The sequence below is a fragment of the Melampsora larici-populina genome, assembly GCF_000204055.1.
Source record: "Melampsora larici-populina 98AG31 unplaced genomic scaffold MELLAscaffold_18, whole genome shotgun sequence".
NCBI classification, from domain to species: domain Eukaryota; kingdom Fungi; phylum Basidiomycota; class Pucciniomycetes; order Pucciniales; family Melampsoraceae; genus Melampsora; species Melampsora laricis-populina.
In genome coordinates, this window is record NW_006768782.1 from 678059 (window position 1) to 703403 (window position 25345).

A 25345-nucleotide genomic window follows, 5' to 3' on the forward strand; every position below is an offset into this window, starting at 1 on the left:
ATGATAGTACCTGAGCGTCTTCTGAATGAGAACTGTTAAGAGGAGATGACGCACTGGGGCTGGAATCTGAATGAAGGAAAAAGATTGATGATATGATATATCTCGACTGACCCTTGATTTGTGCACGGCTCTTTCGGGACTTGAGCAGAACTCAAGGGCTCCCAGCCACTTTTGCCTCCGGGCCTGAATTAATCAAGCAAGTCACAACATCTACTGTCCTACCCGCACACTCTGGTCCGAGAAGGGACGAGAGATAGAAAGAGAACCAAAGGCATAAAATCTTGTAAGATCATGACTATGTATAATGCCCTCCCTTGGAACATGAGGGTCTACCTCAAACTATAGCCATCACAAGGAGATGAACAGAGAGATGTATCAATCAATCTCATTACGTTTGAGACAAGCCTGGCGGAAAGTCCTTGTAACATGCTTTGGTCTTCCAAACTGTAAGAAAACAGAATTTGTGAGAGAAAAGAGGTCTTTTGCACATTTGGTACTATTCCGGTGGTGAGCTGATGATCAAAAGGACCTCAAAAACAGTATGCCGCACAATTCAAAGTCAAACCCCCTTCTCTTCTATGATTAAACCAGAGCAACTGAAATATGAATGTGCTGATAAGTTCCTATTTGAGATTTGGCACACATGTTGACTTGAAGTTGGGAAACGTTCATATATCTCACAAGTCCGAGTTAGATGAACAGATACATATAAGTCGAACAAGGGGAAGCGTATATAATTGGGGGTGTCTCTCCCCACTCTCATAAATGAGATTTGCAAGATATCTGAACGTGGACTGAGGAAATGCACTCAAAGACAATTTAGCCCCCCAAAAAGATTAATAAAAGTCTCCCAGTTAACTCCCCAAGACTTTCGAGGGTGCTCCGATCAGGAAGCACGGACAATCTGAGATTTCTCGAAGAAGAGTGGTGATATACAACACTTGGCTCCCCACCTTTCCAGTCCCTTGAAGACCCAGCTTGACGAATTAATGAACGGTCATATCTTCTTGATCCAGACAATCCTCTTTCCCTAGAACCAGTGAGCCAAGTCAATCAAGTTCATTTCCCAACTTGCTTGACCTCGATTGATTGTCTTCCATTCCCTTCTCAAGTAGCTTCTTGCAAGGTCCGCCGCTACGACTATAATATCACCTAAGACAATCCACTGACACACCACTACAATTAGAAACCTCTTCGAATCCTCCTGACTCCAAGTCTGTCATATCAAGCAGCTAATTTCTCCTCGGAAAGATGTTGGAGTCGAACAAGTCTGATAAAAGTATGTTCTCTTTCATCGGCCCGAGATATCTGATTCTTTGGCGCTCATCTTGCAAATGATTTTCAGGACCTGGTCAGGATTTAGAAACTTGCAATCACAACCAGGCCGACAGTACCACGGGTCCCTCACAAGTTAACCATGAACAAGTACAGGAATGTGAGCCGTTATCTCCCCTATTTGAATTTTCATTTAACTGATTAAACATTAACTTTTCTTCAGTGCAGGAGTTGAAGAGAGAACTTGACCTTCTGAAACTTGTTCTTAAAAGTGGTGAGAAGTTTTTTTTATCTGTGAACTCCAGCATATAGTCACCTTCCCATCGTCATGACTGAGGTTGCAATTTTTCGTACATTCCTAGCCATGAGAGAAGTTGAAAAACTCGAGTCCAATTTTGGAGATCTGGAAGTTGATATTATTTCCCTTCAAGAAGATTTTGATTCAAACCGGTCCTTAATGAGAGCTCATAACAGAGCTATCCGCAAGCTTTTGGGACCAGAGACTGATTGTCTAGACAAGTCATATGAGTCTCCTTCTGAAGATGAGACTATTCAAGGATCATCTTCCCTGAGCGATGATACTAATGTTTTAAGTCAGGAAATGGATTAGCAGAGAAACAATAAGCAACTGTTATAGCTCCCACTGCTCTTCCTCCCCAATCATTGCGTAGTTCTTCATTTGGAGATTTCACTTGTTTCTTATCGGCTCCTCCCTTATGTAAAATTGAAACATTACAAAGATTCATTGCCCCTCGGGTCTTGTTTTTTTAGCTCTATCAATTTGTTCCAGTCCTACTGTTTGTTGAAAGAATACTCAAAGCTCAGGGTCCTCGTGCACCTATTTTTCTCAAAACATATTCATGTAACAAACAAACATGAACCATGATAAAATGAATTCCACTCGTGCCTTCTGAAATGCTCAATTGGTTTGACTTTGTGACACGAGGAAATCTTTTCTTGAAGAATATCTTTTTGGCTTGGGCTCTACATCAAAAGACATCCCTATTTGAGTGGGCGCCGCCTTCTCAAAGCCTAGTTTCTTCTAAGGGAGGCTCAATGGAGATGATATCTCCATTGGTAGTGGTTTAACTTTCACAAGAGCCTCCAAATAACTTGAGCTACGAGAACTTCGTTCTTGGCTCCCCATCTCATTTAAAACTAAATTGCTGTGGATCGCATTCAATAAACATCCTGCGTGTGCGTGAGGTACCCAAGGAATTACCCAAATGTGTCAAAAATAGGTTCAAAGATACACGTAGAAAAAATAACATCAACATGAAATCTCAACGCCTTCAGTCATAGAATATCACAAAGTCCAATCTCAACAAGGATACAGAACAGAACGTGTTTTTTGATTGGATTTCTGGTACTAAGCAACGCCTCAAAGCGGACATCATTCACATAATTTTTGGGAAAAGAACATGAGAGTTTATCATATGAATAAGACCTGTAACCCCACTTCTCATACTAGCCGTCAGGTCCTCCAAGGATTTAAAGTGCGCTTACGGTGCCAGCAGCCAAAACATTAATAAGTTCCTCAAGCCTGGTGAAAGCGGCATTCACTTGATATATTTAGACACATGTTAGTGGCAAACTGGTGAAGATCGTGCTAAAAGTAGAAATTTATGGATGAAAGATACATACTTTGGGCTATTATACCTTCTAGACCGGTGATTTTAAATTTCAAACATTCAACTAGAGCGGAAGGCGCAAATCAATACAACAGTAAAAAAAATAGCTAAAAGAGTCAAGAGAAGGACTAACTTTCTCCTTTGAGCTCGCGGACCCGTGGGGTGTCTTCCTCATCATCTTTTGTGGCTGTGGAAGAACAATTCCGACGACATCATTTCATGAGTTGAAGGTTTGAAAGTAAAAGATACAACAAGAAATCACTGGTATGTGCTGTTTTGAAACAAGCCTACCTTCTTGCGCTTCTTGATTATGCGTCCCCGAGAGATCCGTGCCGGCTGTCTCATTCATCTCAATGATATGCTCATGATCGTTTACCGGAATGACATCACGGCTTCCGGCGGAGACTAATGAGAAGGAAGGTTTTAGGTCTTGTGAATGAAGGTAAACAAAATAAAAAAAAAACATAGTGTTGGGACCTTACCGGTATATACTTCCATGTCAAAAGTTTTATACTCCCTTATATGATGGATTATGCGTAGAAGTTGATGAATGAAGGTTTATTAGGAGATGGCTAGATTTTATCAACACCCAAAAAAGAGGTTCTGTAAAAAGAACGGATTTTGAAAACTGTCACTTCTATATGGATATCTCTGATGATCAAGAATTATGTTGAAATTCCCGTGAAAGAGCAGACAGCCACAAAATAGCAATTTAATTGTTTATCACTCTATCTTGATGTATACGTTAACATCGTGTGGCAGCATGGGTAATTTCAGCGAACAAATTGGATTTTCTGGTCCAAGTCTGATTGTGAAGGGAAAGAGGGTTCAGTAAGAATTTAACAGAATAATTTAAGAGAATGGGGGGTTTGGATCCCCACGTATGCTGGTGAATGTAAATCTACAGCCGCTGGAAGTTTGTTGGAGAAACACAGGCTTCTACCACAATTTCATTCCCAGATTCATCACTACAAGTCAGTTCCTTTTGTTCCCCATCTTGATATGTACTTTGTATTTATCTCACAGTCAGTGGATGATCCGTTGGAGAAGAATAACTTGTTTGTTGTTTTCCCAAATTCACATCTCGTTAAATTGAAACTAGGCTTTGTGTTTGCCTACACCGCTTTAATTGTCAATTTGTGATACGGGAAGATCCCCATATCTGGAGGAAGCCGCTATGAACTACCAAGTTCTTGGAAGCCGGTCCACGTGCCATTCCAAGCCGAGACCATCTTAGCCAAAGGACCACCTCTGTTGGAGCAAACACGATTCTTGGTTATAAAAGGACAATTAAAAGCGGTCCTGAATCAAAGTTCACTAACATATCCTTCCTATCAAAGATCCTATCCAAACCATCTCACACCTTCACTAAAACGTTTTTATAATGGCTGAATGGGTTAATGTACAAGGTCTCGATATCCCTGATGACCGGCTTCCTATAGCTCTTGGTCAAGTTTATTTACCTCGTAATTTACACAAATTCTTACGCATCAAAGATCGTGAAGAAGTTACGGCAACCCACGGCGAGATCCTCCAACTCATAACTTGTTTCCATCCATCTACTCATATTTCAGGAAATATTTCCAACCCTCAAAGCGTGATTGTGATGTTTCAATGGCTTGTCCTTCCTTGGATCCTTTCCTTTGAATCAATGGACTACGAGACTAATATCATGAAGTTCTCCAACGAGTGATGTAAGTGGTCTGACAATGTATACTCTCAATTACGCCTTGACTGAAATATGTTGTCTTGGAATCCTTTACATTTAGATTGAAAAAATTCTTCTTAAATTACACCTAAGAACCACCTGGACCCAGGAAATGGTAAGATTTCTCCCGAACTTGAAAACAACTCCACCCAGAAATATCCTGATGAAATTGTCTGATGTTTTTTTCCGTTTGGCCTCAATTAAAAAAAGAAATATTCCTCAGAATTATGTAATGGACACGTTTGAGTTTTGTTGTGTGTCAAATAAAAAGAGGCCTTCTTTCTGTATCCCACTTCCACTGCGACATTCTCATAAAAGCTGTGGCAACAAATTCCTTATCAAAATCTGATTATCATAAGCCTTTGACTCCTGTACTCGCTTGATTGTGTCTTGGTGCTTAAGCAAGTGTTGGGAGTCCCACGTCAAAATCTTGAACACGAGTAATATTCAACTCCGTCAACAATAGTCTGTTTTTTCACTTTGATTGGGGTTTATCTGTTGGACAAAGGGACACTTGTCGTACTTTCAATTCATTCTGTCTTTCAGACGTGTTTGATAAGAAACACACAGTTCTCTGGAAGTTTCATCTGGCTCCAGCTTTTGATTCTGCTGTTTATGTTTACGGATTGATCCAGAAAAGTGTGATCTCCACAGCGTTTCGATAGAAGGCGAAGAGTCCCCAGTAAGAGCCCAACAATCGTCTGGTACATCTACAGTGTCAAACAATTGGCAATCTGATGGAACACCATCAACAATCAGTAACAAAACGCAGTGTTATCCAGGAAGTAATCACCTCTCCAGATTTCAAAAGACCCCCTGAAGATTTCAGCCCGGTCACAAGATCAGAGGAATGCATCTCCAACCCTTTTCCCTTTGATTTGGTTTGAGCTTCCAGTGCGAGAGAGTCCATTAGAGCCTTTGCAGGCCTTAGTCCCACGTATCCTTTACAATAACAAATACTGTAGTTCTGAAGAAGGAATCCATGTTGTCCTTCAATTGCCGGCTACTTCAGGGATGAGTGAGAGGTTACACAAGTAAATAAGTCAAATGTGCTCTAGGTATATTTGCTGCAAGTCAACCTGTTCATGATCATAGGCTTCTCAAACCCAAAACTGGACTACTTTCACACCGGCCACTTGGCTGGTTTGTTTCATTTCTTCTCCCAAGGTCTTCTCAAATTTTCTAGCAACCTTGATTGCGCAATTGTGTCATTCAACTCAAGGTCAAGGTTTGTTGATGATTGAATTTACGTCGAGTCAGAAAAACAAGTCAAAGTGTGGCTAGGAGATACTCTTGAAAAAAGGCTTGTTTTCAAACCAAGGAGAGGAAAGACTTGTTTAAAATATTGAGATTGGCCTAGACACAGTGGGAAAAAGAAACAGCTTGCAAAAGTATGTGCCGGCTGGGTGACACAAAACATAAACAGAATACAAAGAAAGAAAATATGGAAGGGGGCTGACACGCAAAACTGTTTTGAAAGACATGAACCATCTGATACAGTTGAATCGGTTTACAAGGGAGTCTTTGTTGAATCCGATGTCAACACATGATCAAACAACGGGAATAATTCCTGTGTAGAATACGGGCACTAGTTCAACAACCGCTTTTAGACATGAGAGCTTTGCTTGCCTTCTTTTCCTTTTCAGCGGCTCGAGCTAATTGTCTCTCTTCCCTTAAGGCGAGTGCCTTCTCAAACTGCATCAGCTTTTCTTTACACATCTCCTCATAAGTCTTAATCTCCTTCTTAACATAGATCTCCCACTCCTCCTCAGTCATCTTGCCCTTGCGACTTTCCACGATCTGGATCCTTTCCACAAGAGAGGTCGCAATCTGGCAGGAGGATCCAAAACGAGTAACTTCACAATTGAAATGAAGTACTCTTTCACCGTTCGCATCCAAGGCAGTTGAGGCGGTAGAATAATGTGGAACCTAATTCAACAGCATCTTTAGCCTAGTTCTCTAACAAAGACACAAAGGAAAATTGGACAAAGGAACTCACTCTAGTGTCCCAAACCATTTCCACCACTCCGTCACATCCGGAAAAGTCAACCTCAATGCCAAAATCTTTCACAATGAAAGAGGCTCCTTTGATTTTACCTTTTCTCGCAGAGCCTTCCATTTGATGAGGCTCCCCAGTAGCCGCATCGATCAGAGAGAACATTCCGTAAGAGTAGCGTGTATAATCGTGCTTATCAACATGCTCAGTGTTGTTGAAGCCGCAACAGGTAACAACGAGGTTGGAAGCAAACACTCGGCCGCTAGCTGACGTTTCCCACGCCAAGTCGTGAAATCCGGGAACTTTTGCTTTGGTGGCGATTTTGACGTTGCTCTCAAAGGTGGAAAGTGACAGAGAAGAGAATCTTTCCGCCCAGAAATCTCGCACCTTGCGGAAATCAGCCATTCGCTGACGATCCTCTTCAAGGGTTACAACTCCATTAACTGAAAAGTCCTTCAGCAAATAGGGACCTGCGAGCAACAGCCTTGGCTAGTCAGTACTATTTTCTTGCTTGGATTCAGAAGTGAGGAAATATACTGACCAAATTTTTTACCCGGGTCAGTTCCTGCTCTCCAACCGCAGCAACCCATCCAACCCCAATAGATAAGTGCTAGAATCAAGAGTTGAATTGAGTGGTGAAGTTCATTGACGTTCCGGGCTCTGGCGTGTAAAAACGGAGTTGAAATCCCAAACCGGAAGCTTTCTCGTTCTTCAGTCGACATCTTCTTGAATTCGTTGCATCTAACAGCCAGGACAAGAGAAGAGTCCTTTCGGTCGATAATAACAGTGGTTCCGAAGTTGAGCTTAAGGTTCTCTAGGTATGGGCCTTCCGCGCGCTCTTGAGCGCGGTCTCTGAAGATGAAGGTGGTGTCTTTGGGCACACCTAGCTTTGCGGCAAGAGAAGCCTTCCGCTCAGTTCTGGCGGTATGACGTCGAGGGTAGGGTTTTCCGATGTTGTTCTCCTGATCCCTTCGTAGACGAGCATTGAGAAAACAGTCGGACGTCTTCGATTTGAAGTTTTCGGTTGGATATCCCAGGTTCTTCTTACGAGCTCGATTCCGTGAGCGGCCCATGGTGTGATGTGAACCGAGTCACACCTGGATGACTACGAGAGAGGCTGAGGTAGGCAAAACCAGCGATCCGATGCAGATTCAAAAGTGAGTTAGTGAAGCTCTTTGAAACAATCATGAGATTACTTACCAACTAATTGTTTGAAGTGGTGGAAAAAAACCGGCAGTGAAAGTGGTGGACAGCTGATACAATCAAGATTACAAGGTCAATTATAGGAGCATAACTCGGGACCGTGGTGAGGGGAAGGGCTTACCAAAAATCGAATTGTGGAGATTCAAGATGGAACTTGAAACTCAGCAATCTGTTCTAAATCGTGGTTTCAATTTACTCTTTTAGGAAATCTCTGTGCGGAGGAAGGCAAGTGTATAACTTGTAAAAAATCTGCAAAGGGGTATGTTAATTCGGGCGACGCCGCTGGATGAGACCAGGAGACTAGGCATTGGAAGCTAACAAAAGAGTTCAGGCAAGCGATGTTTTTGAAATCTCCACCCGAAGAGCGTATCCTCGAAGGACTGATGAGGAGAACCACACAAAATTGAAAAACTGGGTGCAGCTTGTGATATAGGTCTTGGAAAACTTACCAGGTCTTTCACGATTTGGTGAACTTAAGTAAGTTGAGGCCAGAAGTTTTCGATTTCGAACGCCTTCCTGAGACTGAGGGAACCAGCAAAAAGACTCACTGGAATTTCCCAAACGGAATTTGTGGGAAAGGGTGAAAAAGGTCGGATAAGAAAATGGACAGTTGGGTAACAGAAGAAAGTAACGAACAATTGGTTTGTTTAAGTAGATTGAAAAGCAAGGACAAGGAAAGTGAAAGCAGGAGATCACGCAAGAGTGCCGGACCTAAAGCGGGGGGCAGCTGAGAAAAACATATGAGAGATGTTAGATCCTTTGAAATTGAAGGAGTCTGAGTTCTTATGATAAATCTCACCTGGTTGAAGATCAGGCGGATCCTTGTAACCTTGGATTGATTGAAGCGAGGCAACTGAGCGGAGCGAAGTATGTCGGATCAATCTTATTCGGTGGAGATGGAGCTCGCTCAATACCCACAAACAACACAAGATATAATTCACAGAAGGCCAAATGACCCCCCGGTTCGTAGCGCAGAGGCCTACAACCTTTGGGCCAAACAGCACGCCTAAGCGTTATATCTTATGAGGAGAATGTGTATGAGAGGCAAACTGAAAATAAGAGAAGAAGGCAGGACTTAGAAAAAACTCGAACGTTGATATGGGAAAAGTTAGAGACTTACCACCGGGATACTGGGGAGTGGTGGTTTTGAGTGTTTGATGAAGGGATTAGTGCGGATGAGGGGGGATGTTGGCTGTACGGAGGAGGGCGGGTTCTCCAGCGATGCTGGGCGAGAGGCAAAACCTAAACCTAACCGGTTGCTCTCGGCTTACAAGGTCCGCAGTCTGGCCAAAGCCATTGCTGCGCGGATGACTCTCTGGGGCTACTAAGCCCTTTGGCTCTCAGATAAGGCTTGAACCTACGAAGGCGCTTAAACCTAAGTGTGCAGTTCCCGACCGACGACTGCCGCTTTCTCGCCTGCCTTCCCTCCCCCGCTCTCGAACCATAAGTGCTCCCCTGAGTCAAACCGGGACTGACCCGCGTCCGCTCCTCTTCAGCGTCCACCAAACCTGCAGTCGATTCAAATGAAGGTAAGCAAACCTATTTCTGTTGCTTTGATTGATTTTAAATCACAACTTCTCACGATCGGCATTATAAGTGTTAGTCTCATTCAACTTTCGCGTACATCTTCATTCAAAATCAAACACCATCGATTCCGGCCTCCAGTAGAGGTTCAAGGGTTGGTTTAAATCGGACGATGGAACGAGCTGGGACAAGTCTTGAATTTCGAAACCATACACTCCTGCTAATAAGTGTTCTAGGATTGAGACTTGTGAGGCTTCTACATCACTCGTTCTGGTATTTGCTGCTGCACCCTATTCATTGATTGATTTGATTTGATTGATGATTCAGATGAGATGATTAATCAAAATGATCAAAAAATCGAAATAAAGTCAGTTTCAGAACTCGGTCCATGATTTCTTTGAACCAAACTAAAGATGAAACTCAACAAATCCAGTCGTCACGCCATAAACACTCTTGTTAGTCTATAAACCAAAACAGAAACAGAAATCAGTTAACCGATCAACATGATCGAAACCAAATAAGAAGAAAAAAGACTTACACAAGCGGTCATGAATTCATAGGATCTTTGTATACCGTCTTGGATTTCAACTGGATTTGATAAAACGACTTTTCAACCTTTGTTAATGGAATTCGAATTAATGTTACGAATCGAATCAGAGATAGATAAGTTTGAACATTTGATGATGATTTGATGTTCTTGAGATTCTTGAATCGAATGAGTTTCAATCTGATTTAAAATTGGTAAATACAATTCATGATGAAAGGAATTAGGATCATAACGAGTCGGTTGGGATGAAATTTTTATGGAATTGAAGTAAATGATCGAATGTTAAAGTTGTGAGAATGAGAATTGAGACCGTTTGATAGGGATTTCTCATTATATTTGAGTATGTGTGGAGAAAGATCGAATGGTGAGAAGGATAGGTTTAAATCGGGATTCTTGTTTAGAATTCAACTGATGCCATTCTTTAAAGACCACAGGCTACGTTTCTCATCCCACAAGGAACCTTAACATCAATCAATTTATTATTGAAACCATCATCTACGTTACAATCAAGAAAATTTGTTTTATATTGGAGTTTATTATCTAGTTCCGATTTGAATCACTTCAGCCATTAATTTCAATCATCAAAGACTTTGATGGATTAATTAGAAGATGGATTAGTCAAAGTCTTTCCAGTTGTTTTAGATCGATTTCTTTAAGTAGATTACAATCTTGTCTTGGTTTAAATGTTGATCAAGAAATTAAAGATTGGATTAAAGAGATCGGTTGGAGTTTGACTGAACAAGCTGGGAATCTTGAAGCTACAAAAATACCACTTTAGAAGGTCAGTTGTTTTATTCTGATATGACCAACCTTGGAAATCTGAGAGCTGATTGATTTTGGATTTAATCTTTGGTTCTTTCTTTTTTGAAACTAATCCTTGATTCATGGACCTTGTTAGTCTCATTCAACTTTGGCATATCCCACTCCTTCTAGTTCTCCTAAACAGTTACCCCATCATGATCATCATTCAAAATCAAACTCTTGTTAGTTAAATTGAAGATGGGCACCCTCAAATTTCCGAAAATGAAAAGCTTCAATTTGGAGTACGGAGCTTTTTGAAAGGGTATTCAATATTCGAAATATCGCAACAGTCGGCAAGCTGAAGTAAGACATTTCTTGATGCTTGAAGAGAGATGGAACTTTGCTATCACTCGTGTGCGTCTCTTACACTGCAACTCTTAGATCTCTCATAACTATAAGAACGGGTTAACTTTGGTGATTTCTAACAACATTATTCTCACCTCATACTTTCTTTGTCACACTATAGTACATACAACTTCATTTACATCTTTAGCTTATATATTTATCAAAGCTTACCTTTGTGATCAACTCAGTATCATTACTAAACCAAAGACAATCAGTTAAATCATCCTTATTTCAATCTCAACCTTCACCTATTTCTACTTCAAAAAGATGAACTCTTTCTGTCACGTTTGAATTTTTTTCCCTTCAATGTTGTGTAGTTTAGGTAAGTTGAATCATCTAGAGTTCCTCACCAAGTTTAAATACTCCTTTATCTTCTTTTTTTCATTGAACTTTGCTGATATCTGTTAGTGATTTCTTTAGCGATTTTTTCATCATGAAAGCCGAACAACCATAAATCTCAAAAGATCTCGTCTTCTGATCTGTAAGTCTTTCGGTATTTGGATTTCTATTTGATTCGTAATTCTGACTGATATCGTGTTTTTGGAAATTTAAGAACGAAGAGACCTCATCACAAAGCACCTTGAAAGAAAAAAACCAACTCGCCATGTTCATATGGGTGATCAAGATCTTTGGGGTACTGATTGGTGATTCGACCAAAACTTGTCAAATCAACTTGTTTCACTCGAGATGTCATGGAAGCTTTTGATTGAAGATATTGATTCATAGATACAAAAAAAATCTTTTGGCTCAAGAAGCTGCGTTTGTTTGAGATTTTCAATTTTTTTCTTCGATTTGGTTTCATTTGCCTTACATTTGAGAAAAGATTTTTTGTACTAATTGATTGAATCAATGATCAATATCTTCTCTATCTCTTCAACATATCTCTTGATTTAATGAAAAATCGAATATTTCTTTGTGTATAAATTACTACTTACTTTATCCCTTTGAATATATATATTTGTTTTTCTCTCTTATAATTGTTTCTCTTGTGATGCACTTTCAATGTGCAATATTGATTGATTACCTATCAGACTATTTAGAACAATTCAAAAAAAGAAAATGAGTCCGGAGACTTCCTCCTGAACTCAGTGGTCGAGATTGAGGAAGCCGTGAACTGCCTCGTCTGCTCCCTGTCACGTGACCGGGTCCGCTTCAAGATCTACCTGCGGTTCGGGCAAGGTTCTTGGGAATTGAAACATCCAGGGCCTCTACAATTTCTCCAGATTCTGCATCCTCCCAAAAGCGATCATTCCCCAGACGAAAACTCCTTTGTTGGTTCCTTTCATATCACGTTCAACAAATCGGCGCTCATCCCGTGGACCAGATTCGCCAACTACACAGGAGTGAGCCGGTCTTGATTTAATTATCGCAGGTCTTTCGCCTGATTCTCAAACAAATCTCGTGCCCAATCTTCTTTCAGAACCGTCCGTCATGGATCAAGATGCCAATTTGCCGCCACCGGATTGCCACACCAACCTCGAAACCGAAGGTAAACTTGTGGAAATCGACTCTCACAAAGTAATGGAGACCGCTCAATCTCTGCCGAGTACAAAAGTAAGAAATAGAATTGACTAATTTGCATATTGGTAACGATGATACTGACTCCTTGATTTTCTTGGATTCCAAGCCTACATCTTTGCCAGCGATCTACTCTTTGGCAACTACGACTACAAACACCAATGAGGAAGCCTACTTTATCTCCGATCAGCTCTCGCTTGCAATTCAGACGGCGGAGAAGTCCCTAGCTGAAACTCACTTTTCCGACGAGGAAGGAGAAGATAAGACCCCACGTTTGTCAACACCTTTGGCTGATCGGACTATCAACTTGGAGACAATCAGTGTCCACCCGGCCAACTCTCAGGAGGCTTTAGAAGCTTACCCGAATCAAAAGCAAAAAATTTCTCCAGAGCTCTCCTGCACAACAACGGAGATTGAAATGAGCATCAAATCACCTGGAATACTTTTTGAGGCCTCTACTGCTAGCAGCATACCTAGCAATTTTCAGCAGGCGGCAGGAACTCCCCCGACTAGAAAACGAAAAACATCTCCAGCTCTCTTCGAAACCTCAACCGAGATCGATTGTGGCATTCCTGAAATACTTGTCCAGGGATCTCAGCCGCCTGGAGCTGGGCGAAACCCTGAGTCACTGTCAAATACTTTTACCCCTACGAGCTTTATGCCCTTGGTTCAACTAGAAACTTTAGAGAGTGCACACCCTGGTAATCAAAAGCGAGCCTCTTCTCCTGGGAGCGCAAACTCCGAAAGAAACGTCCGATCAAGAATAGACAATCATAGTGATTCAAACTCGGCGGAGGCAGACAAATCCGAGAGCAAACCCTTACGAGCCTCGGCTGCTCTTCTCACTTATTCTAAATTAATGACCGCTTTGGAAGAGGCTAGACTGTCTGATTGTCTTACCCGTCCGATGGAAATTGACCTGGAAAACCTGAGGTCTCGATGCCAGAAGACTGGAACTGGTAAGTAACTTTCTTTCCTGGTCCTGGCTGTGCGGCTTGAGCTTATTTCTTTCTTGAATCAGCAATTATACATCAGGTTCCTCTCCCGCCCGAAGATAAGGTGGTAATCATACTGGACAATGAGGTCCAGAACCTTGCTACCACATATGGAGGATCTGTTGAAGCTTTTGACGCTTCAGACTGCGATTCAAACGTGCAAGACAAGCAATCTGGAGATCTGCCTGGTACCGCTTCAATCGAGAATTCTACAACTTCAAGCCTTGAATCTGGAAACCGAAACGTTCTTGTGACAACAAACGAAAGTTCTTGTGAATCACAGATTGACATATTGGACGAAGGAACCTCCGTTAACGTCGACTCTAGCCACATCAAGATACCTCAAAACCCTCGCGTCTCCTTCCCAGAAACAGAAGAAGCTAGTTTCCCGCCAAGTTCGAATAATTCAAATCCAGCGGGTGAAAATACGAATTCGATTGCATCTCCTTTGCAGTCTACTCTCCCTGAAGCCTCAGACACTCCTGAAACCCACCTTCAGCAATCACCTCCTGTTCATACAACGTCCAAGGGCCCTGAAAAACAAATTCCACCGCCGACTTCAGCTCAGGAATCCTCCGCTATCTCACAAGAAAAAGGCGGCAGTGCTGAAAGTACAGCGCCTCTTATAAATGTCAAGGCTCAAGTAGTTCCAACACGCGAATTGAGGACAAGAATCAAAACCAAAGTGCCTATCGAGAATTCAAATTCTACAAGCAGTAGCGGTCCCTCAACCACTCCAACTTCCGTAACCTCCAGGAAAAAGACGTCAAGCTTGGTCAGCTCGAAAAAGAAAGTTGGCCCTGGCAAATGCCCTCTGAATGAAGCTGAAACACTGGATGAAGTTGAAACAACAAACAAAAGCGAAGGAAACAAAAGCGGGAACAATTCTGGGGGTAAGAAACAGTCCAACTTATTTTCACTTTGTCCTTCGCTGACTTTTCTCCTTGCTCTAGTGATTTTTTTTCTAGGATCTTCTGCGATGGAACAAGAACTCAAGGAACTTTTATCGCCGTACAATACTAATCAAACAACAAAGAAAGGAAAGCTAACCGCGTGGAAGGCACTCAATTCCTTATTGGAAAGAAGAAGATTGGGCGAACCTTTAGATCAAGTTTTTTTGGACTGTATTGATGGAGGTGTAAACAATGTGGTTATAAGGACAAAACTCAACGCCCAAAGCTGGTTTGAAGCAATTGATCATACTAGTCAGTAGTGGAGCAAAATTGTTCATGTTGATCAAGAAAGAGTCTGACTATTTTCTGATTTAGTGCCAGAGCTGTTCAACTCCCACAAAGGAGAGCCTGCTCATGCCCTGGGCTTCTTCAACACTTTGCTAGCAAAGACCGGATTGCTCGCTGATAAAGTCCCTCCCGAAGCTCCCCCTTTTTGGCATCACACTTGGAGATGCATGAGGATGTCTCTTCGGCCCTCCGCCACACGAGTTTCATCGTTCCTCAAGGTTCTATTAGACTCCGTCCTACTCACTGGAAAAACGTTTCTCAAAGAACCTGAAATCCCCGAAAGTGAGAAGAAGAAGACGGGCGTGGATGCGGTTTGTCAGGCAATTCAATGGTTGAATTCCCAAAAAAGCTCAAAAGCAAATCATTCCAAAACTGTTCGTCTGCTGGATACTAGCAACCTCGACTCCGTCATTGACATCGGTCTCATACAACAATGGCAAGAACTTTTCTTCAAAGTTCTCGACTCCTATCTTGTTCAATACTTTGAAGCAAATTACATCCTGAACGAAGAGGCGAGCTCGGAGGATAAGGCTGTCGCGCTCAGTTTCAAGAAAGACTGGAGAGGAGACTCTCTCAAATCGCCGACCTTAGGTTACCTGACAATGTTTGCTTGTTGTGGGATTCGAGGGCTCATATGTTGCTCCAACGACGTAAACCTCACTCCCGCAGGTCAGATGCTGAGCTTTGCCGTTCTTTCTGAATGGCTCAGTAAACAAAGGCCAGATTTCGAAGTAAAGGAACCAATTTTCAAAAGGAGCAATCAAATGTTGATGAAACTGATTGATGGGCTCTTCGACAAGGAGGGTCATTTTGTGAGACCGGAGGTTACTTGGTATGATGTCGCCAAGAATCTTTGCTTTGATTATCTCTCTTACTGGTTTACAGAAGCGGGGGAAATTGCAGCTGGAGGGAACTTAGTCTTTCCTAAGTCTAGCGCTTTCGTTGGCAAGGATCAGACTATCAAATTTTCAGAAGTGCCTTAAAGTAGATTTGTTTGTCTATCTTCCTTTCACATTGCTCTTTGTGATAATCCTTTCCAAGGACCTACTTGTATCTCAATGGATTCACTTGTCTCTGAAAGGATCCCCTTGTATTCTTGTATTTGAAATGACCTCCTTCCAACTCAATCAATTTCTTGAAATTTTCGAATGGAAAGCCAACACTTGCCTTGATTATATGTGCACCAGAGAAGACTTCTGTTTGAAGTTTTACAGTGATCACGAGGCACAGATAATATGTCAACTGTGATCAGGCAAGTCCCAGAAGAAATACATAAATAACTAAACATGAGGGAAAAGGATGAACAGGAAAAGGAAATCTGGGGTGAATCCATCATGAGTGATCATCTCAACAAAAAAACCATACTGCAAACTGAAGTAAGAATGATAAACAAAGACTATGAAGATATATAAATTTTATTCTCTTCCTTTTTTTAAAAACAATAAGTTCTTCACAGCCATAAAAAGATCAGTTTCTATGATTGAAGTAAGATAGCATTTTGGTGTTTGTGGCTCCCATATGCTCCAATTCTTTTGCACAAACTATGAGATACTCTGGCTTATCTTGGCAACTAACGCTTTTTCATTACAAAAGTGAAAGGGGACGCCCTGAACAAGCTTCCGCCAATCAGCACAACTGTGACCCGCACTTGAAGAGAATGTTTGTAAGGAGGTACTTTCCCATTCACCAAGATGTGAGCGGCGGTTGAAGCGCATCTCTGAAGGACCCATAATTGCCACACCTTCTTGTGTTAAGTCCCCGGTAATCTATCAAGAGTTGAAATCTCGTACGACTGCCGGTGTGTTTTCTTATTGAGTGTGGCACAAATTTGTTGGAAACTACCTAGTTGTTCTAAACCCCCATCTGATTGTCAATCTCAGCTCCATTATACAACGTGAAATCAAATTAGATGAATATTCCAAAGCGCCCACAAAGAATATATGCACCCTCTTTTCCCCACGCAGCTAGCTGTTGAAATGTCCTTTGAGCAATGTATATGCTTATTTGCAGCTCTCAAGCCAGACATGATTTCTGGTTTCCGAATTACCTTCAATCTTCTCCGAAAGACTTAATCCCGCACCAAACAGACATTCCTCAAACATTATTTCATATCTTTCGTAATAATTCTTACTGGGCTTTGGGGCCCAATATCGGGAGCTTTTTTCTCTGGAACATTGTTTTGGCTCTGTGATATATCTTGATCTCTTGGTCCAATCCGTCAAAATTCATCCAGTTTCTCCAAAATGAAAAGGCCAGTATCCCCTTGCGAACCTGAAGGTGAGTTCTTTTGTGGTCTGGGGTTTGGAATCCATGTTAGTGCACGCCTGATCTGACAATTAATCTGTTCCTTTACTAGAAACTTTGGAAGAGCAACTCACCGCTCTCAAAACTGCACGGCAAGAAAGTTAGTCCTCAGAAATTCCTCTATCATTTCGCTAGGAAGTTCACCAATGTTTTGGTTCAATTTCTCACCAGTTGAGATGTTGAAAGAGGAACTGTTCCATCTCAAAACTACAGTTCGTGTTATGCAGGAAAACATGACAACCGTTGGAGCTTTGGAGGTAAAGATCCTTCAAGCTGGTAAGTCACCTTTCATGTTTGGCCACCTCATAACTCAGGCTTACCAGCGGGCTTGCTTGGTATCTCAGCAGGAAATGTTGAGCTGATCTACCCTGTCATGACGGATCAAACAAAAGAAACCACTCTATTGAAACACGAGATTCACCATCTATCAGTTGCAGTTGAAGATATCACGGCGGCGGCAAGCCTCGAATACCAACATACCAGAGCGCATGAGATGGCTATTCAGAAGCTTGCAGATGCCTCTACAGCCCACCCCCGTGTTGATGTCCGACGCGAGATAGAGATGTTCAGTGAAGAGCGTTATTTTCATCATCAACATCAGCCAAATTCTACTTAAAATGGTGCAACTCTGGTCTCAGATCCACACCTAGGATCGTGAGGCATGATGTTACAAACCAGACATTCCTATGTCATGTGATTCCTTTGTTTTGTGGAAATTGTTGTCTGTGTCAGAAGAGCCTTACAATCAGTTTTTGAAAATGAATCAAAAATAAAGTAAGAAGAAGATGACGAGTTAATTGAAAAAGTGGTCGACTCTGAGTTCAAGAAGAAACTTAGAGTTGAGTTGAGAACGTAACAAACTTGGTATATAAATTTTGAAATCGTTACAATTTGAGGTTTCTCTTCTTTTGTAAAAGCAGATTCAAAGGTAACGTGATTTATACCATTGATATTATCCTTTTCCTTTGGTTAGATTCAGCCAGATTCTGGAGCAAATGTGACTGGGTGTTGAGTTTGGGAACAAAGACTTCAAAGTTTAAGGGATTTGAGAGGAAGTTCAGTACATATGAGGGTGAGATTGATGAAGAGCTTCCAGCCCTGCGACAGTGTACGGTTCTCCAAATCGCGGCAACTGGTGTTGCATGAAAGACTGCTTATGAGAAACGCTTCAAAGAGCCCCACCGGCTCAGTGAGCTTCAATTTTGAAAAAGTGGTCTTGTCCCTTGTCCAAAAATCATACCTTGATTTCTTGTCAGTCTGATTCCTCTTGATTATTCATTCATAATCCTCATTCCTTCAATCCATCTCTATTCTTTTGCTGTGGTACCTGGAGGGAATCCTCGTTCTTCTTCTTTTAGGGTATACAAATATGGTTCTGGAAATTTCCAGAAGTGTTTCCCCAGAACACCAGAAGTTTTTTTTTGGGTGTTTTCTGAACTCATGGTATTCTGAAGCTTAGAATAACCAACACTGCATGTTTTCCAGAAGAGTAGGAGGCTTCTGGTGTTCTGGAAATTTCCAGAACGAACTTTGTATACCCTATTTGTAGAGCGGGCTCCTAAGACTAAGCCCTGCGTTCCTGCACTGCTCAACTGAAAGTGCTGCGTATCTGAGACTCCTTATCCTTCATGTAGTTTGTTTACCACGGCCCTTGTTTGACCTTACATTTGTTCCCCCCTTCACAATCTTCCGCTCAAAGGCAGATGAAAACTCAGTGTACAACCCAAGTAGACGCACGAAGTCATAGAGGGTCAATTACTTTTTGCGCATCAAATCTCAGGCAGTTTTGGCCTGAATCCACAAGGGTCAGCCACGGTGTTGAGCAATCTGATAGCATCTGAGCAAAGGCTTCTCCTAAAAACACATTCAAAAGCCAGTCACTTGACCTCTAACAACACGCTTCATCTACTCCAGAATATCCTTCTCTCACAATTCTGTCCCACTCGATCATCTTCTTCATCATTAATTCAATCCATCTAGGAGGATCTTAAACCAAATCATCTTCAATCATTACGACAATGACTGACTTTCAACTTACCCAACTGCAGCGGGCAAAGGCTTCGTCCCATTTATGCATCCTAGTAGCACTTGATAAAGATATTGATTACAGTAAATTCCTATGTAGTGTTCCAAGGCTCCGTGAAATGATGGATTTGTTTGGTATAGAACACAAGAGCCTGGGCTCAAAGACAAAGAAAGACGAGGTAGTCAAACACTACAGAAAGTACGCCGCTCCAACAATCGACGAATTACTCCTTCACCTACAGAAGCACGCCACTTCCGACTCCCCATTAGCGGAACCCACGGCCTCTTCACCTTCAACGTCAGACGGAGATATAGATATGAACGGAGAGTCCGCCTTGGGGGTTCCTTCCTCTTCAACGCGGCTGCGCTCCAGGCCAAAGCCTGAGTCCACCAACTCAACACCTACTTCCTCCACTGATAACCTTGAAACAACGGGCAACTTGAAAAACTTAAAGTCAAAGTCAAAGGTCAATGACCTTCGTGTAGGTCTGAAGAACAGTGTGGATAAGATGGTTTCTCGCGGATTCAACAAAAGCGCCCTGGTCAAACTTCGAAAGCATGTCAATAATAAACGTAACCAGGGCCCACGCCCATCAATTACTCCAGGAAACATCCGTCGACCTCATGTACTTAAATTAGAAGAGATTCAAACAAAGGATCGTGACGCCATACGACAAGCCTTACAAATTCTCTGTCCTCAAGTATGGATTCCCACCAGTGTAGTTGTCAGTCGTCCAATGCTAGTGGCTATTTACAACCTTTTCCTCTGTGAAGGGGAGGAGCCAGATTTGTGTCAAGGAGTACACTTTGACATCATCCCCATGGATGAGCTTAACTTTGACGGTTACATCAGTTTTTGACCGGTAGGTTTTTCTGAAAACATAACTTCCTGCAACTGTTTGATGATTTTCTTTCTTTCTGTATCCGAAGCAGCCTCACCTCCATCAAAAAAACCAAAGTTTAGACAAACCTCTGAAGGAACAATATATCATGTGTTGGCTTTTTTTTTAATTTTCCAATCACAGTTCATATTCTATATATCGAGCCTCCTCCCTGTTTGTTGAACTTGTGGGTGAAATGTATTGAGCTTGAAATCCTCCCTGAACTGTCCTTTTAATTCATGTCCCATTGAAATAACCAATTGAGGACAACAGTGACTTTATGACCTTGATCTTATGTTGACCTGTCTCCACAGGGCATTTCCATTTCAGACACGGAGCTTTCGGACATTCTATTTCCTGCAGTCACCTCATCAATCATTGCAAGACTTGCAACCTTTACTCTCAAGCTTCCTCTGTTCAATTAATCATGATTCTCATATATAGTTTAAGATCAGGCCCAGAGCGCCCAGGACTTGAGATATTCTCTTTTTGAGCTAGAATCAGATACTTCACATGTTGTTGAGCTGAACTGAGTTGAGCGACCAGATTCATGCAGGATAGTGAATTGAACTAATTTTCTCTCTGGACCTCCTTTGTCTTTTTCTGACCAGGAGACTTTTGATCATGTTTGTAAGTAAGTGTTTTTTTTGTACTAGGAAAAGCCTGGGAAAGGAAATTGAATACATGGTGGCTGCTCCCATTCTCAACTGGTAAAACAACAGCAAGTTCACGTCCGCGTGGGAGGTGGTTAGGTTTCCACCGGCTTCCAGAGGTTCACAGAAGTTCAAAGGCGTCCCCCAAGAAGTTAGGTCCTTTCAGATCCCTTGTCAACTCTTCCCTTTGAAGCTCCCGATCCCACTATCTTATGTCGATTTTTCAAATCCCACAGCACTTTCCAGAACCACCTCAATCTCAATCTGCTGTCTTTAGGCACTCTGTCCGTTTTTTCACTTCTGAATAATATCATTTACTTTTCAGCGTTTTAATACTTGTTTTTGAACAAACAGACAGAATGGAAGCGTCGACAGTTCAAGAGATTCACAACCTCCAATACCCTCCATCAGTTGAGTATGTATCAGCAGCCGCGATGAAGGAAGATATTCAGTCCTTTGCAAAGGCCCATGGGTATGCAATTGTAACGTTGAGAACAAAAGAGGACAAGAAATTCAGTTACCAGTGTGATAGATCTGGATATACGAGATCTAATATTTCCAAGACCTCCAGCGCTTCCACCAAATCATCTAAAAAGATCGGCTGCCCATTTCGAGCGATTGGGATCTTTCGTCCGGATACGAGAAGATTCTTATTTCGAGTGACTTACCCTTTTCACAATCATACGGCTTCCCTGTCGCCTGACTGCCACCCTATGCATAGAAGGTTAGATCTTGGGCAAAAACAAACGATCTGGAGATTAACTGAGCTTGGCGCCAAACCGCTGGAAATCAAAATGCACATAGCTCAAAATAGTGAAAGTCAAGATTCACAGATTTGTTTACAATCTATCTACAACGAAAGAAAAAAAATCAATCAATCAGTCTTACGCGGTAGACAGCCAATAGACGCCCTCTTTGATTCTATTTCCAAAAACAAATGTTTCAAAGTAATCAAATCAAGTCGAGACGAAGCTTACCAGTCGTTGTTCATCTCTCATCCTGTGTGTATAAATTTGGCAAATGTCTTCAACACGGTTTTTCTCTTTGATTTCACATATAAAGTCAACAAGTATTCTACCCCTTTTCTTCACATTATTGGCATTACCTCAGAAAATGAATCATTCTCCGCTGGGTTCTGTTTCATAGCAAGGGAAGACGTAGAAAATTATTCCTGGGCGTTAAAACAATTCTCAAAATTCCTTCAGCATGAATCTCCAAAGCTTTTCATTGTGGATCAAGAAGTCGCGCTAATCAAATCTATACAGACTGTTTTCCCCTCTTCTCAGTATATGCTCTGTAATTGGAACATTACAAAAGATCTCAAAACCTATTGCTACAACCATTTTAGAAACAAACTAGATTGGGAAGAATTCAAAAATGAATGGAACGAGCTCGCCAAATCTCCCGACCAAACCTCATTTAATCTACTATTCAAAGATTTAAAAAAACGGCTACCTCCCCGGACAGTGGATTATATTACAAACAACTGGATGCCTCTGAAACACAAATGGGCCGCTCACTTTTGCAACAATCTTCCTCATCTTGATCATTACCGCACCGAGAGGGTTGACTCGAGACTTTTGGACGTCAAAGATCTCATGAATTCTTCAATTGGTACGCTCCACTGTGCAATCAAGGAATTGAATATCACCCTTTTGGATCAATATCGCCGAGTAAAAAATTCAGGAAGCATTCAAGTTGCGAGCGCGATTCCTGGTTTACCGCATTTTCTCGCAAATGTACATAGAAAGATTTCAGTCTTTGCTGTTCAAATCTGCGCTTCTTTTTTTCAATCTTCACAAGAAGAGTTACATTGCATGTGTAGATACGCTTCTTACATGGGAATACCTTGTGTCCACAAGATTCAACTCTATAAGTCAGAAAACAAAAGTCTGGAGCCAGCCGACTTCTCCCAACAATGGCATATCTCTCCTCTGAAACCTCTAGTAAGTCATTTGGGTTTTTCTTCTATCGTTGATTTATTGTGTTCAGTTAATTTTAAGTGACTCAATTTTCCTTCTGTTCCATCGTATTTTCAACATCGTATTTTCATACTCTTTTAAGTCAGCTATGTTTGCAGGCTTAGAAGGTTCATCAAATCAAGCAAAAAATGTTGATATAAGTACCAAAGAACGGGTCTTTCAAACTGAAATCTTGGAAAAATTCAAGTCTTTATCTCACCCCGGACATGACGAAAAAAATTACTCACTGGAAAATACACCATCAAACCTATCTCAAAGTCTGCTATATCTAAAGATCATGCTATCAAGACAAGGGGAAGGCCTGAAGGATCCAAGACAAAAAGAGAAGTGAAAGCGGTAATGCAGGAAGAAAGTGACACCGATCTTGAGGTAGGTCTTTTATGACTCGTGTATTCTTTCCCCTTCTTTGCTAAACTTCAATTCCTCTTCTTCTAGGATCAACTTTCCCATGAGTACCAGCCGTTTGAATTCATTCCACAAGGGCTTGATCACAAAGTGAGTTTTTCACTTCCATTCTTTTTTGTCGACCAAAGTTGTGAATTTCCTTTCTATCTTCATGTAGCCTAAGAGAAGAAGGGTTTCGAACAGGCTCTCAGGAAGAACGACAACGAGGAAAAAAGAAGTGAGAGCTACGACTGAGGAAGAAAGTGAGACCGATCTTGAGGCAAGTCATTTCTACCTGTTAATATTTTTCCTTTATGGTCACGGCTTTGTCTCTTCCTCATCCTGGCTGAACTATGGTTTTTCAACTGTATAGTACGAAATTCCCAACAATGATAAATCGTTTCAATTCATTCCAAAAGGTTTTGATTGCAAAGTGAGTTTTGAACGTCCATGTTTCTTCTTTATTTAAAGTTACAAACTCTCCTCTCTGTTTGCTTGTAGCCCGTTAGAAGAAGGTGTTCAAAGAGGTTATCAGGGAGGACGTCACAGACTAATAAAGAACTAGTGAAAGTGGTGATGGAGGAAGGAAGTGGGAGTGACCTCGAGGCAAGTCATTTGTAGCCTCTACAACATTTTCATTTCTTGTCACAGTCATCTTCTCTTCTTTGTTTTTCTCTGAAATAATATCTGTCTTCTCATAGGACGAGCTACAGGACAATGATGAATTGTTAGAATCCAGTTCTGAAATTTTTGACAAAAAAGTAAGTTTTTGACATCTGTTCTACTTGATTATATTTGTGAATTTTTCTTTCTGTTTTCCTCTAGCCCGTCCAAAGATGGCGATCAAAGGCGGTATCAGACAGCTCAATTTCTGAAGAATCATCATCAAAGGTGAGCTAGTTTCAAAAACATGTTTCTTCAAGTTATTGAATTCTGTTCTCATAGGACGGACTTCAGGACAACAATGAATTGTTTGGTATCAGTCCAGAAAGTTTTAATGAAAAAGTAGGTTTTGGACATCTATTCTTTTTGCTTGATTATCTTTGTGACTTTTGCTTTCACTGTTGCTCTAGCCTATTCGAAGCAGGGGATCCAAGAGGAAATCAGACAGGCCCATTTATGAAGAACTTTTGTCAGAGGTAAGCAAGTTGTGCAACACTGTCTTGCTTCAATTCCTTTTTCTTAAGTTACAATTCATTCGATCCAGAAAAATCCTTGCAAAAAGGCAAGACATGCGAGCGCTGAAGAAATAGAAGTCTCCAAACAACCAGAGAGTTTGACAATTTCAAAGGATCCTTTTCTTTGCTACGTCCATCCCCAATGGATCAGGCAATATATAATAGGTTATACAAATCCTGTAGGTGATGGGAACTGTGGTTACAGATCAGTGGCTGCAGGTTTGGGTAAGAATGAAAAAGACTGGGTGGAAATCAAGAAAGACATGGTCAAAGAGCTGGAACGGAACAGGGAAACATATAGTCAGAAGAATTATTCTGGTTCTGTTTTCTATAAACATTCATTTGAAAAGTTCAGAGACTTACTCGAGGATACAGATTCACCTGTTGGAAAAGAAAGGTGGTTGGAATTTCCAGCTCATGCATACATATTGGCTAATGCATACCAAAGGCCCATAATCCTATTTTCTGCTCTTCAACCTCTAACTTTTTTCCCTACTCTTCACCCCCCCAATGATAACAAACCCATCTTCATTTGTCTTTTAAATGCTCTCAATCATTTCATATCTGTTGATCTCTTACCCCACTTTCCTGCACCCCCTCTGTATCCTCCATGGAATATAAATAGAAGACAGGAAGCGGATACATGGGTGGATAAATTTCAAAAAAATTTAGATTTTGGTCAAAAGCTTTTTAATTCTGGGGTTAAGGAGAGTACAAATAGCTCTAGAGTTCCACTTGTAATTGGAGATTCAGATTAGTATTGATTGTATGGCTCTTCTTTCATTCTCATCATTGCTTTTTCAACTACCAATGACTATACACATGCATAACTTTGGCACACTGGGTTGATGAATACTGACTGGTCAGAACATGCTGATGAAACTGAAGCAATCCAGTAGGGTGTGAGGCCAAAAAATAGTGATGTGAAATAAGACATGTGCTCCAAAGATGAAACCTGAATTCTTGAATGAGTTGCAACAAAGACTGGTTTTGAAAGAGGCTGAAGCAAATCATGGTAACAATTAAGTTTTTGATTTTGAGCCCAGTGGTAACAATATTACCACTGGGCTCAAAGTTGTGCTCATTCTCTTGTTAGACTGATGAATATTAGTAATATTCAATTCATCAGTCTAACAAGAGAATAAGCACAACTT

General features: G+C 41.4%; 9 protein-coding genes across 9 annotated transcripts; 6 read left to right on the plus strand and 3 right to left on the minus strand.

The window, feature by feature from the left end:
• Positions 1–1251: 1251 nt before the first annotated feature.
• MELLADRAFT_63192 (uncharacterized protein) lies at positions 1252–1885 on the plus strand (the record flags this gene model as incomplete). Its single annotated transcript, XM_007409963.1, has 4 exons — positions 1252–1279; positions 1346–1435; positions 1499–1549; positions 1581–1885. 4 exons carry the CDS (start codon positions 1252–1254, stop codon positions 1883–1885), a joined length of 474 nt encoding a protein of 157 aa, XP_007410025.1.
• On the minus strand, positions 1857–3404 carry MELLADRAFT_106518 (uncharacterized protein; the record flags this gene model as incomplete). The annotated part of the gene is made up of 6 exons (XM_007410082.1): positions 1857–1988; positions 2782–2837; positions 2920–2970; positions 3040–3093; positions 3198–3311; positions 3389–3404. 6 exons carry the CDS (start codon positions 3402–3404, stop codon positions 1857–1859), a joined length of 423 nt encoding a protein of 140 aa, XP_007410144.1.
• An 886-nt stretch (positions 3405–4290) lies between these two features.
• On the plus strand, positions 4291–4599 carry MELLADRAFT_106519 (uncharacterized protein; the record flags this gene model as incomplete). Its single annotated transcript, XM_007409964.1, has 1 exon — positions 4291–4599. One exon carries the CDS (start codon positions 4291–4293, stop codon positions 4597–4599), a length of 309 nt encoding a protein of 102 aa, XP_007410026.1.
• Positions 4600–7049: 2450 nt separating this feature from the next.
• On the minus strand, positions 7050–7683 carry MELLADRAFT_86423 (uncharacterized protein; the record flags this gene model as incomplete). Its single annotated transcript, XM_007410081.1, has 2 exons — positions 7050–7099; positions 7152–7683. The coding sequence occupies 2 exons, from the start codon at positions 7681–7683 to the stop codon at positions 7050–7052; spliced, it is 582 nt and encodes a 193-aa protein (XP_007410143.1).
• Positions 7684–8623: 940 nt separating this feature from the next.
• On the minus strand, positions 8624–9887 carry MELLADRAFT_106520 (uncharacterized protein; the record flags this gene model as incomplete). Its single annotated transcript, XM_007410080.1, has 6 exons — positions 8624–8799; positions 9085–9321; positions 9396–9439; positions 9509–9627; positions 9763–9798; positions 9876–9887. The coding sequence occupies 6 exons, from the start codon at positions 9885–9887 to the stop codon at positions 8624–8626; spliced, it is 624 nt and encodes a 207-aa protein (XP_007410142.1).
• A 2574-nt stretch (positions 9888–12461) lies between these two features.
• MELLADRAFT_63193 (uncharacterized protein) lies at positions 12462–15767 on the plus strand (the record flags this gene model as incomplete). The annotated part of the gene is made up of 5 exons (XM_007409965.1): positions 12462–12584; positions 12658–13507; positions 13570–14436; positions 14512–14748; positions 14812–15767. The coding sequence occupies 5 exons, from the start codon at positions 12462–12464 to the stop codon at positions 15765–15767; spliced, it is 3033 nt and encodes a 1010-aa protein (XP_007410027.1).
• A 1260-nt stretch (positions 15768–17027) lies between these two features.
• On the plus strand, positions 17028–17704 carry MELLADRAFT_63194 (uncharacterized protein; the record flags this gene model as incomplete). The annotated part of the gene is made up of 4 exons (XM_007409966.1): positions 17028–17061; positions 17141–17188; positions 17224–17364; positions 17403–17704. The coding sequence occupies 4 exons, from the start codon at positions 17028–17030 to the stop codon at positions 17702–17704; spliced, it is 525 nt and encodes a 174-aa protein (XP_007410028.1).
• Positions 17705–19106: 1402 nt separating this feature from the next.
• MELLADRAFT_63195 (uncharacterized protein) lies at positions 19107–19973 on the plus strand (the record flags this gene model as incomplete). The annotated part of the gene is made up of 1 exon (XM_007409967.1): positions 19107–19973. The coding sequence occupies one exon, from the start codon at positions 19107–19109 to the stop codon at positions 19971–19973; it is 867 nt and encodes a 288-aa protein (XP_007410029.1).
• A 2995-nt stretch (positions 19974–22968) lies between these two features.
• MELLADRAFT_63196 (uncharacterized protein) lies at positions 22969–24949 on the plus strand (the record flags this gene model as incomplete). Its single annotated transcript, XM_007409968.1, has 8 exons — positions 22969–22998; positions 23065–23124; positions 23387–23446; positions 23715–23774; positions 23839–23904; positions 23959–24018; positions 24087–24152; positions 24221–24949. The coding sequence occupies 8 exons, from the start codon at positions 22969–22971 to the stop codon at positions 24947–24949; spliced, it is 1131 nt and encodes a 376-aa protein (XP_007410030.1).
• Positions 24950–25345: the final 396 nt, after the last annotated feature.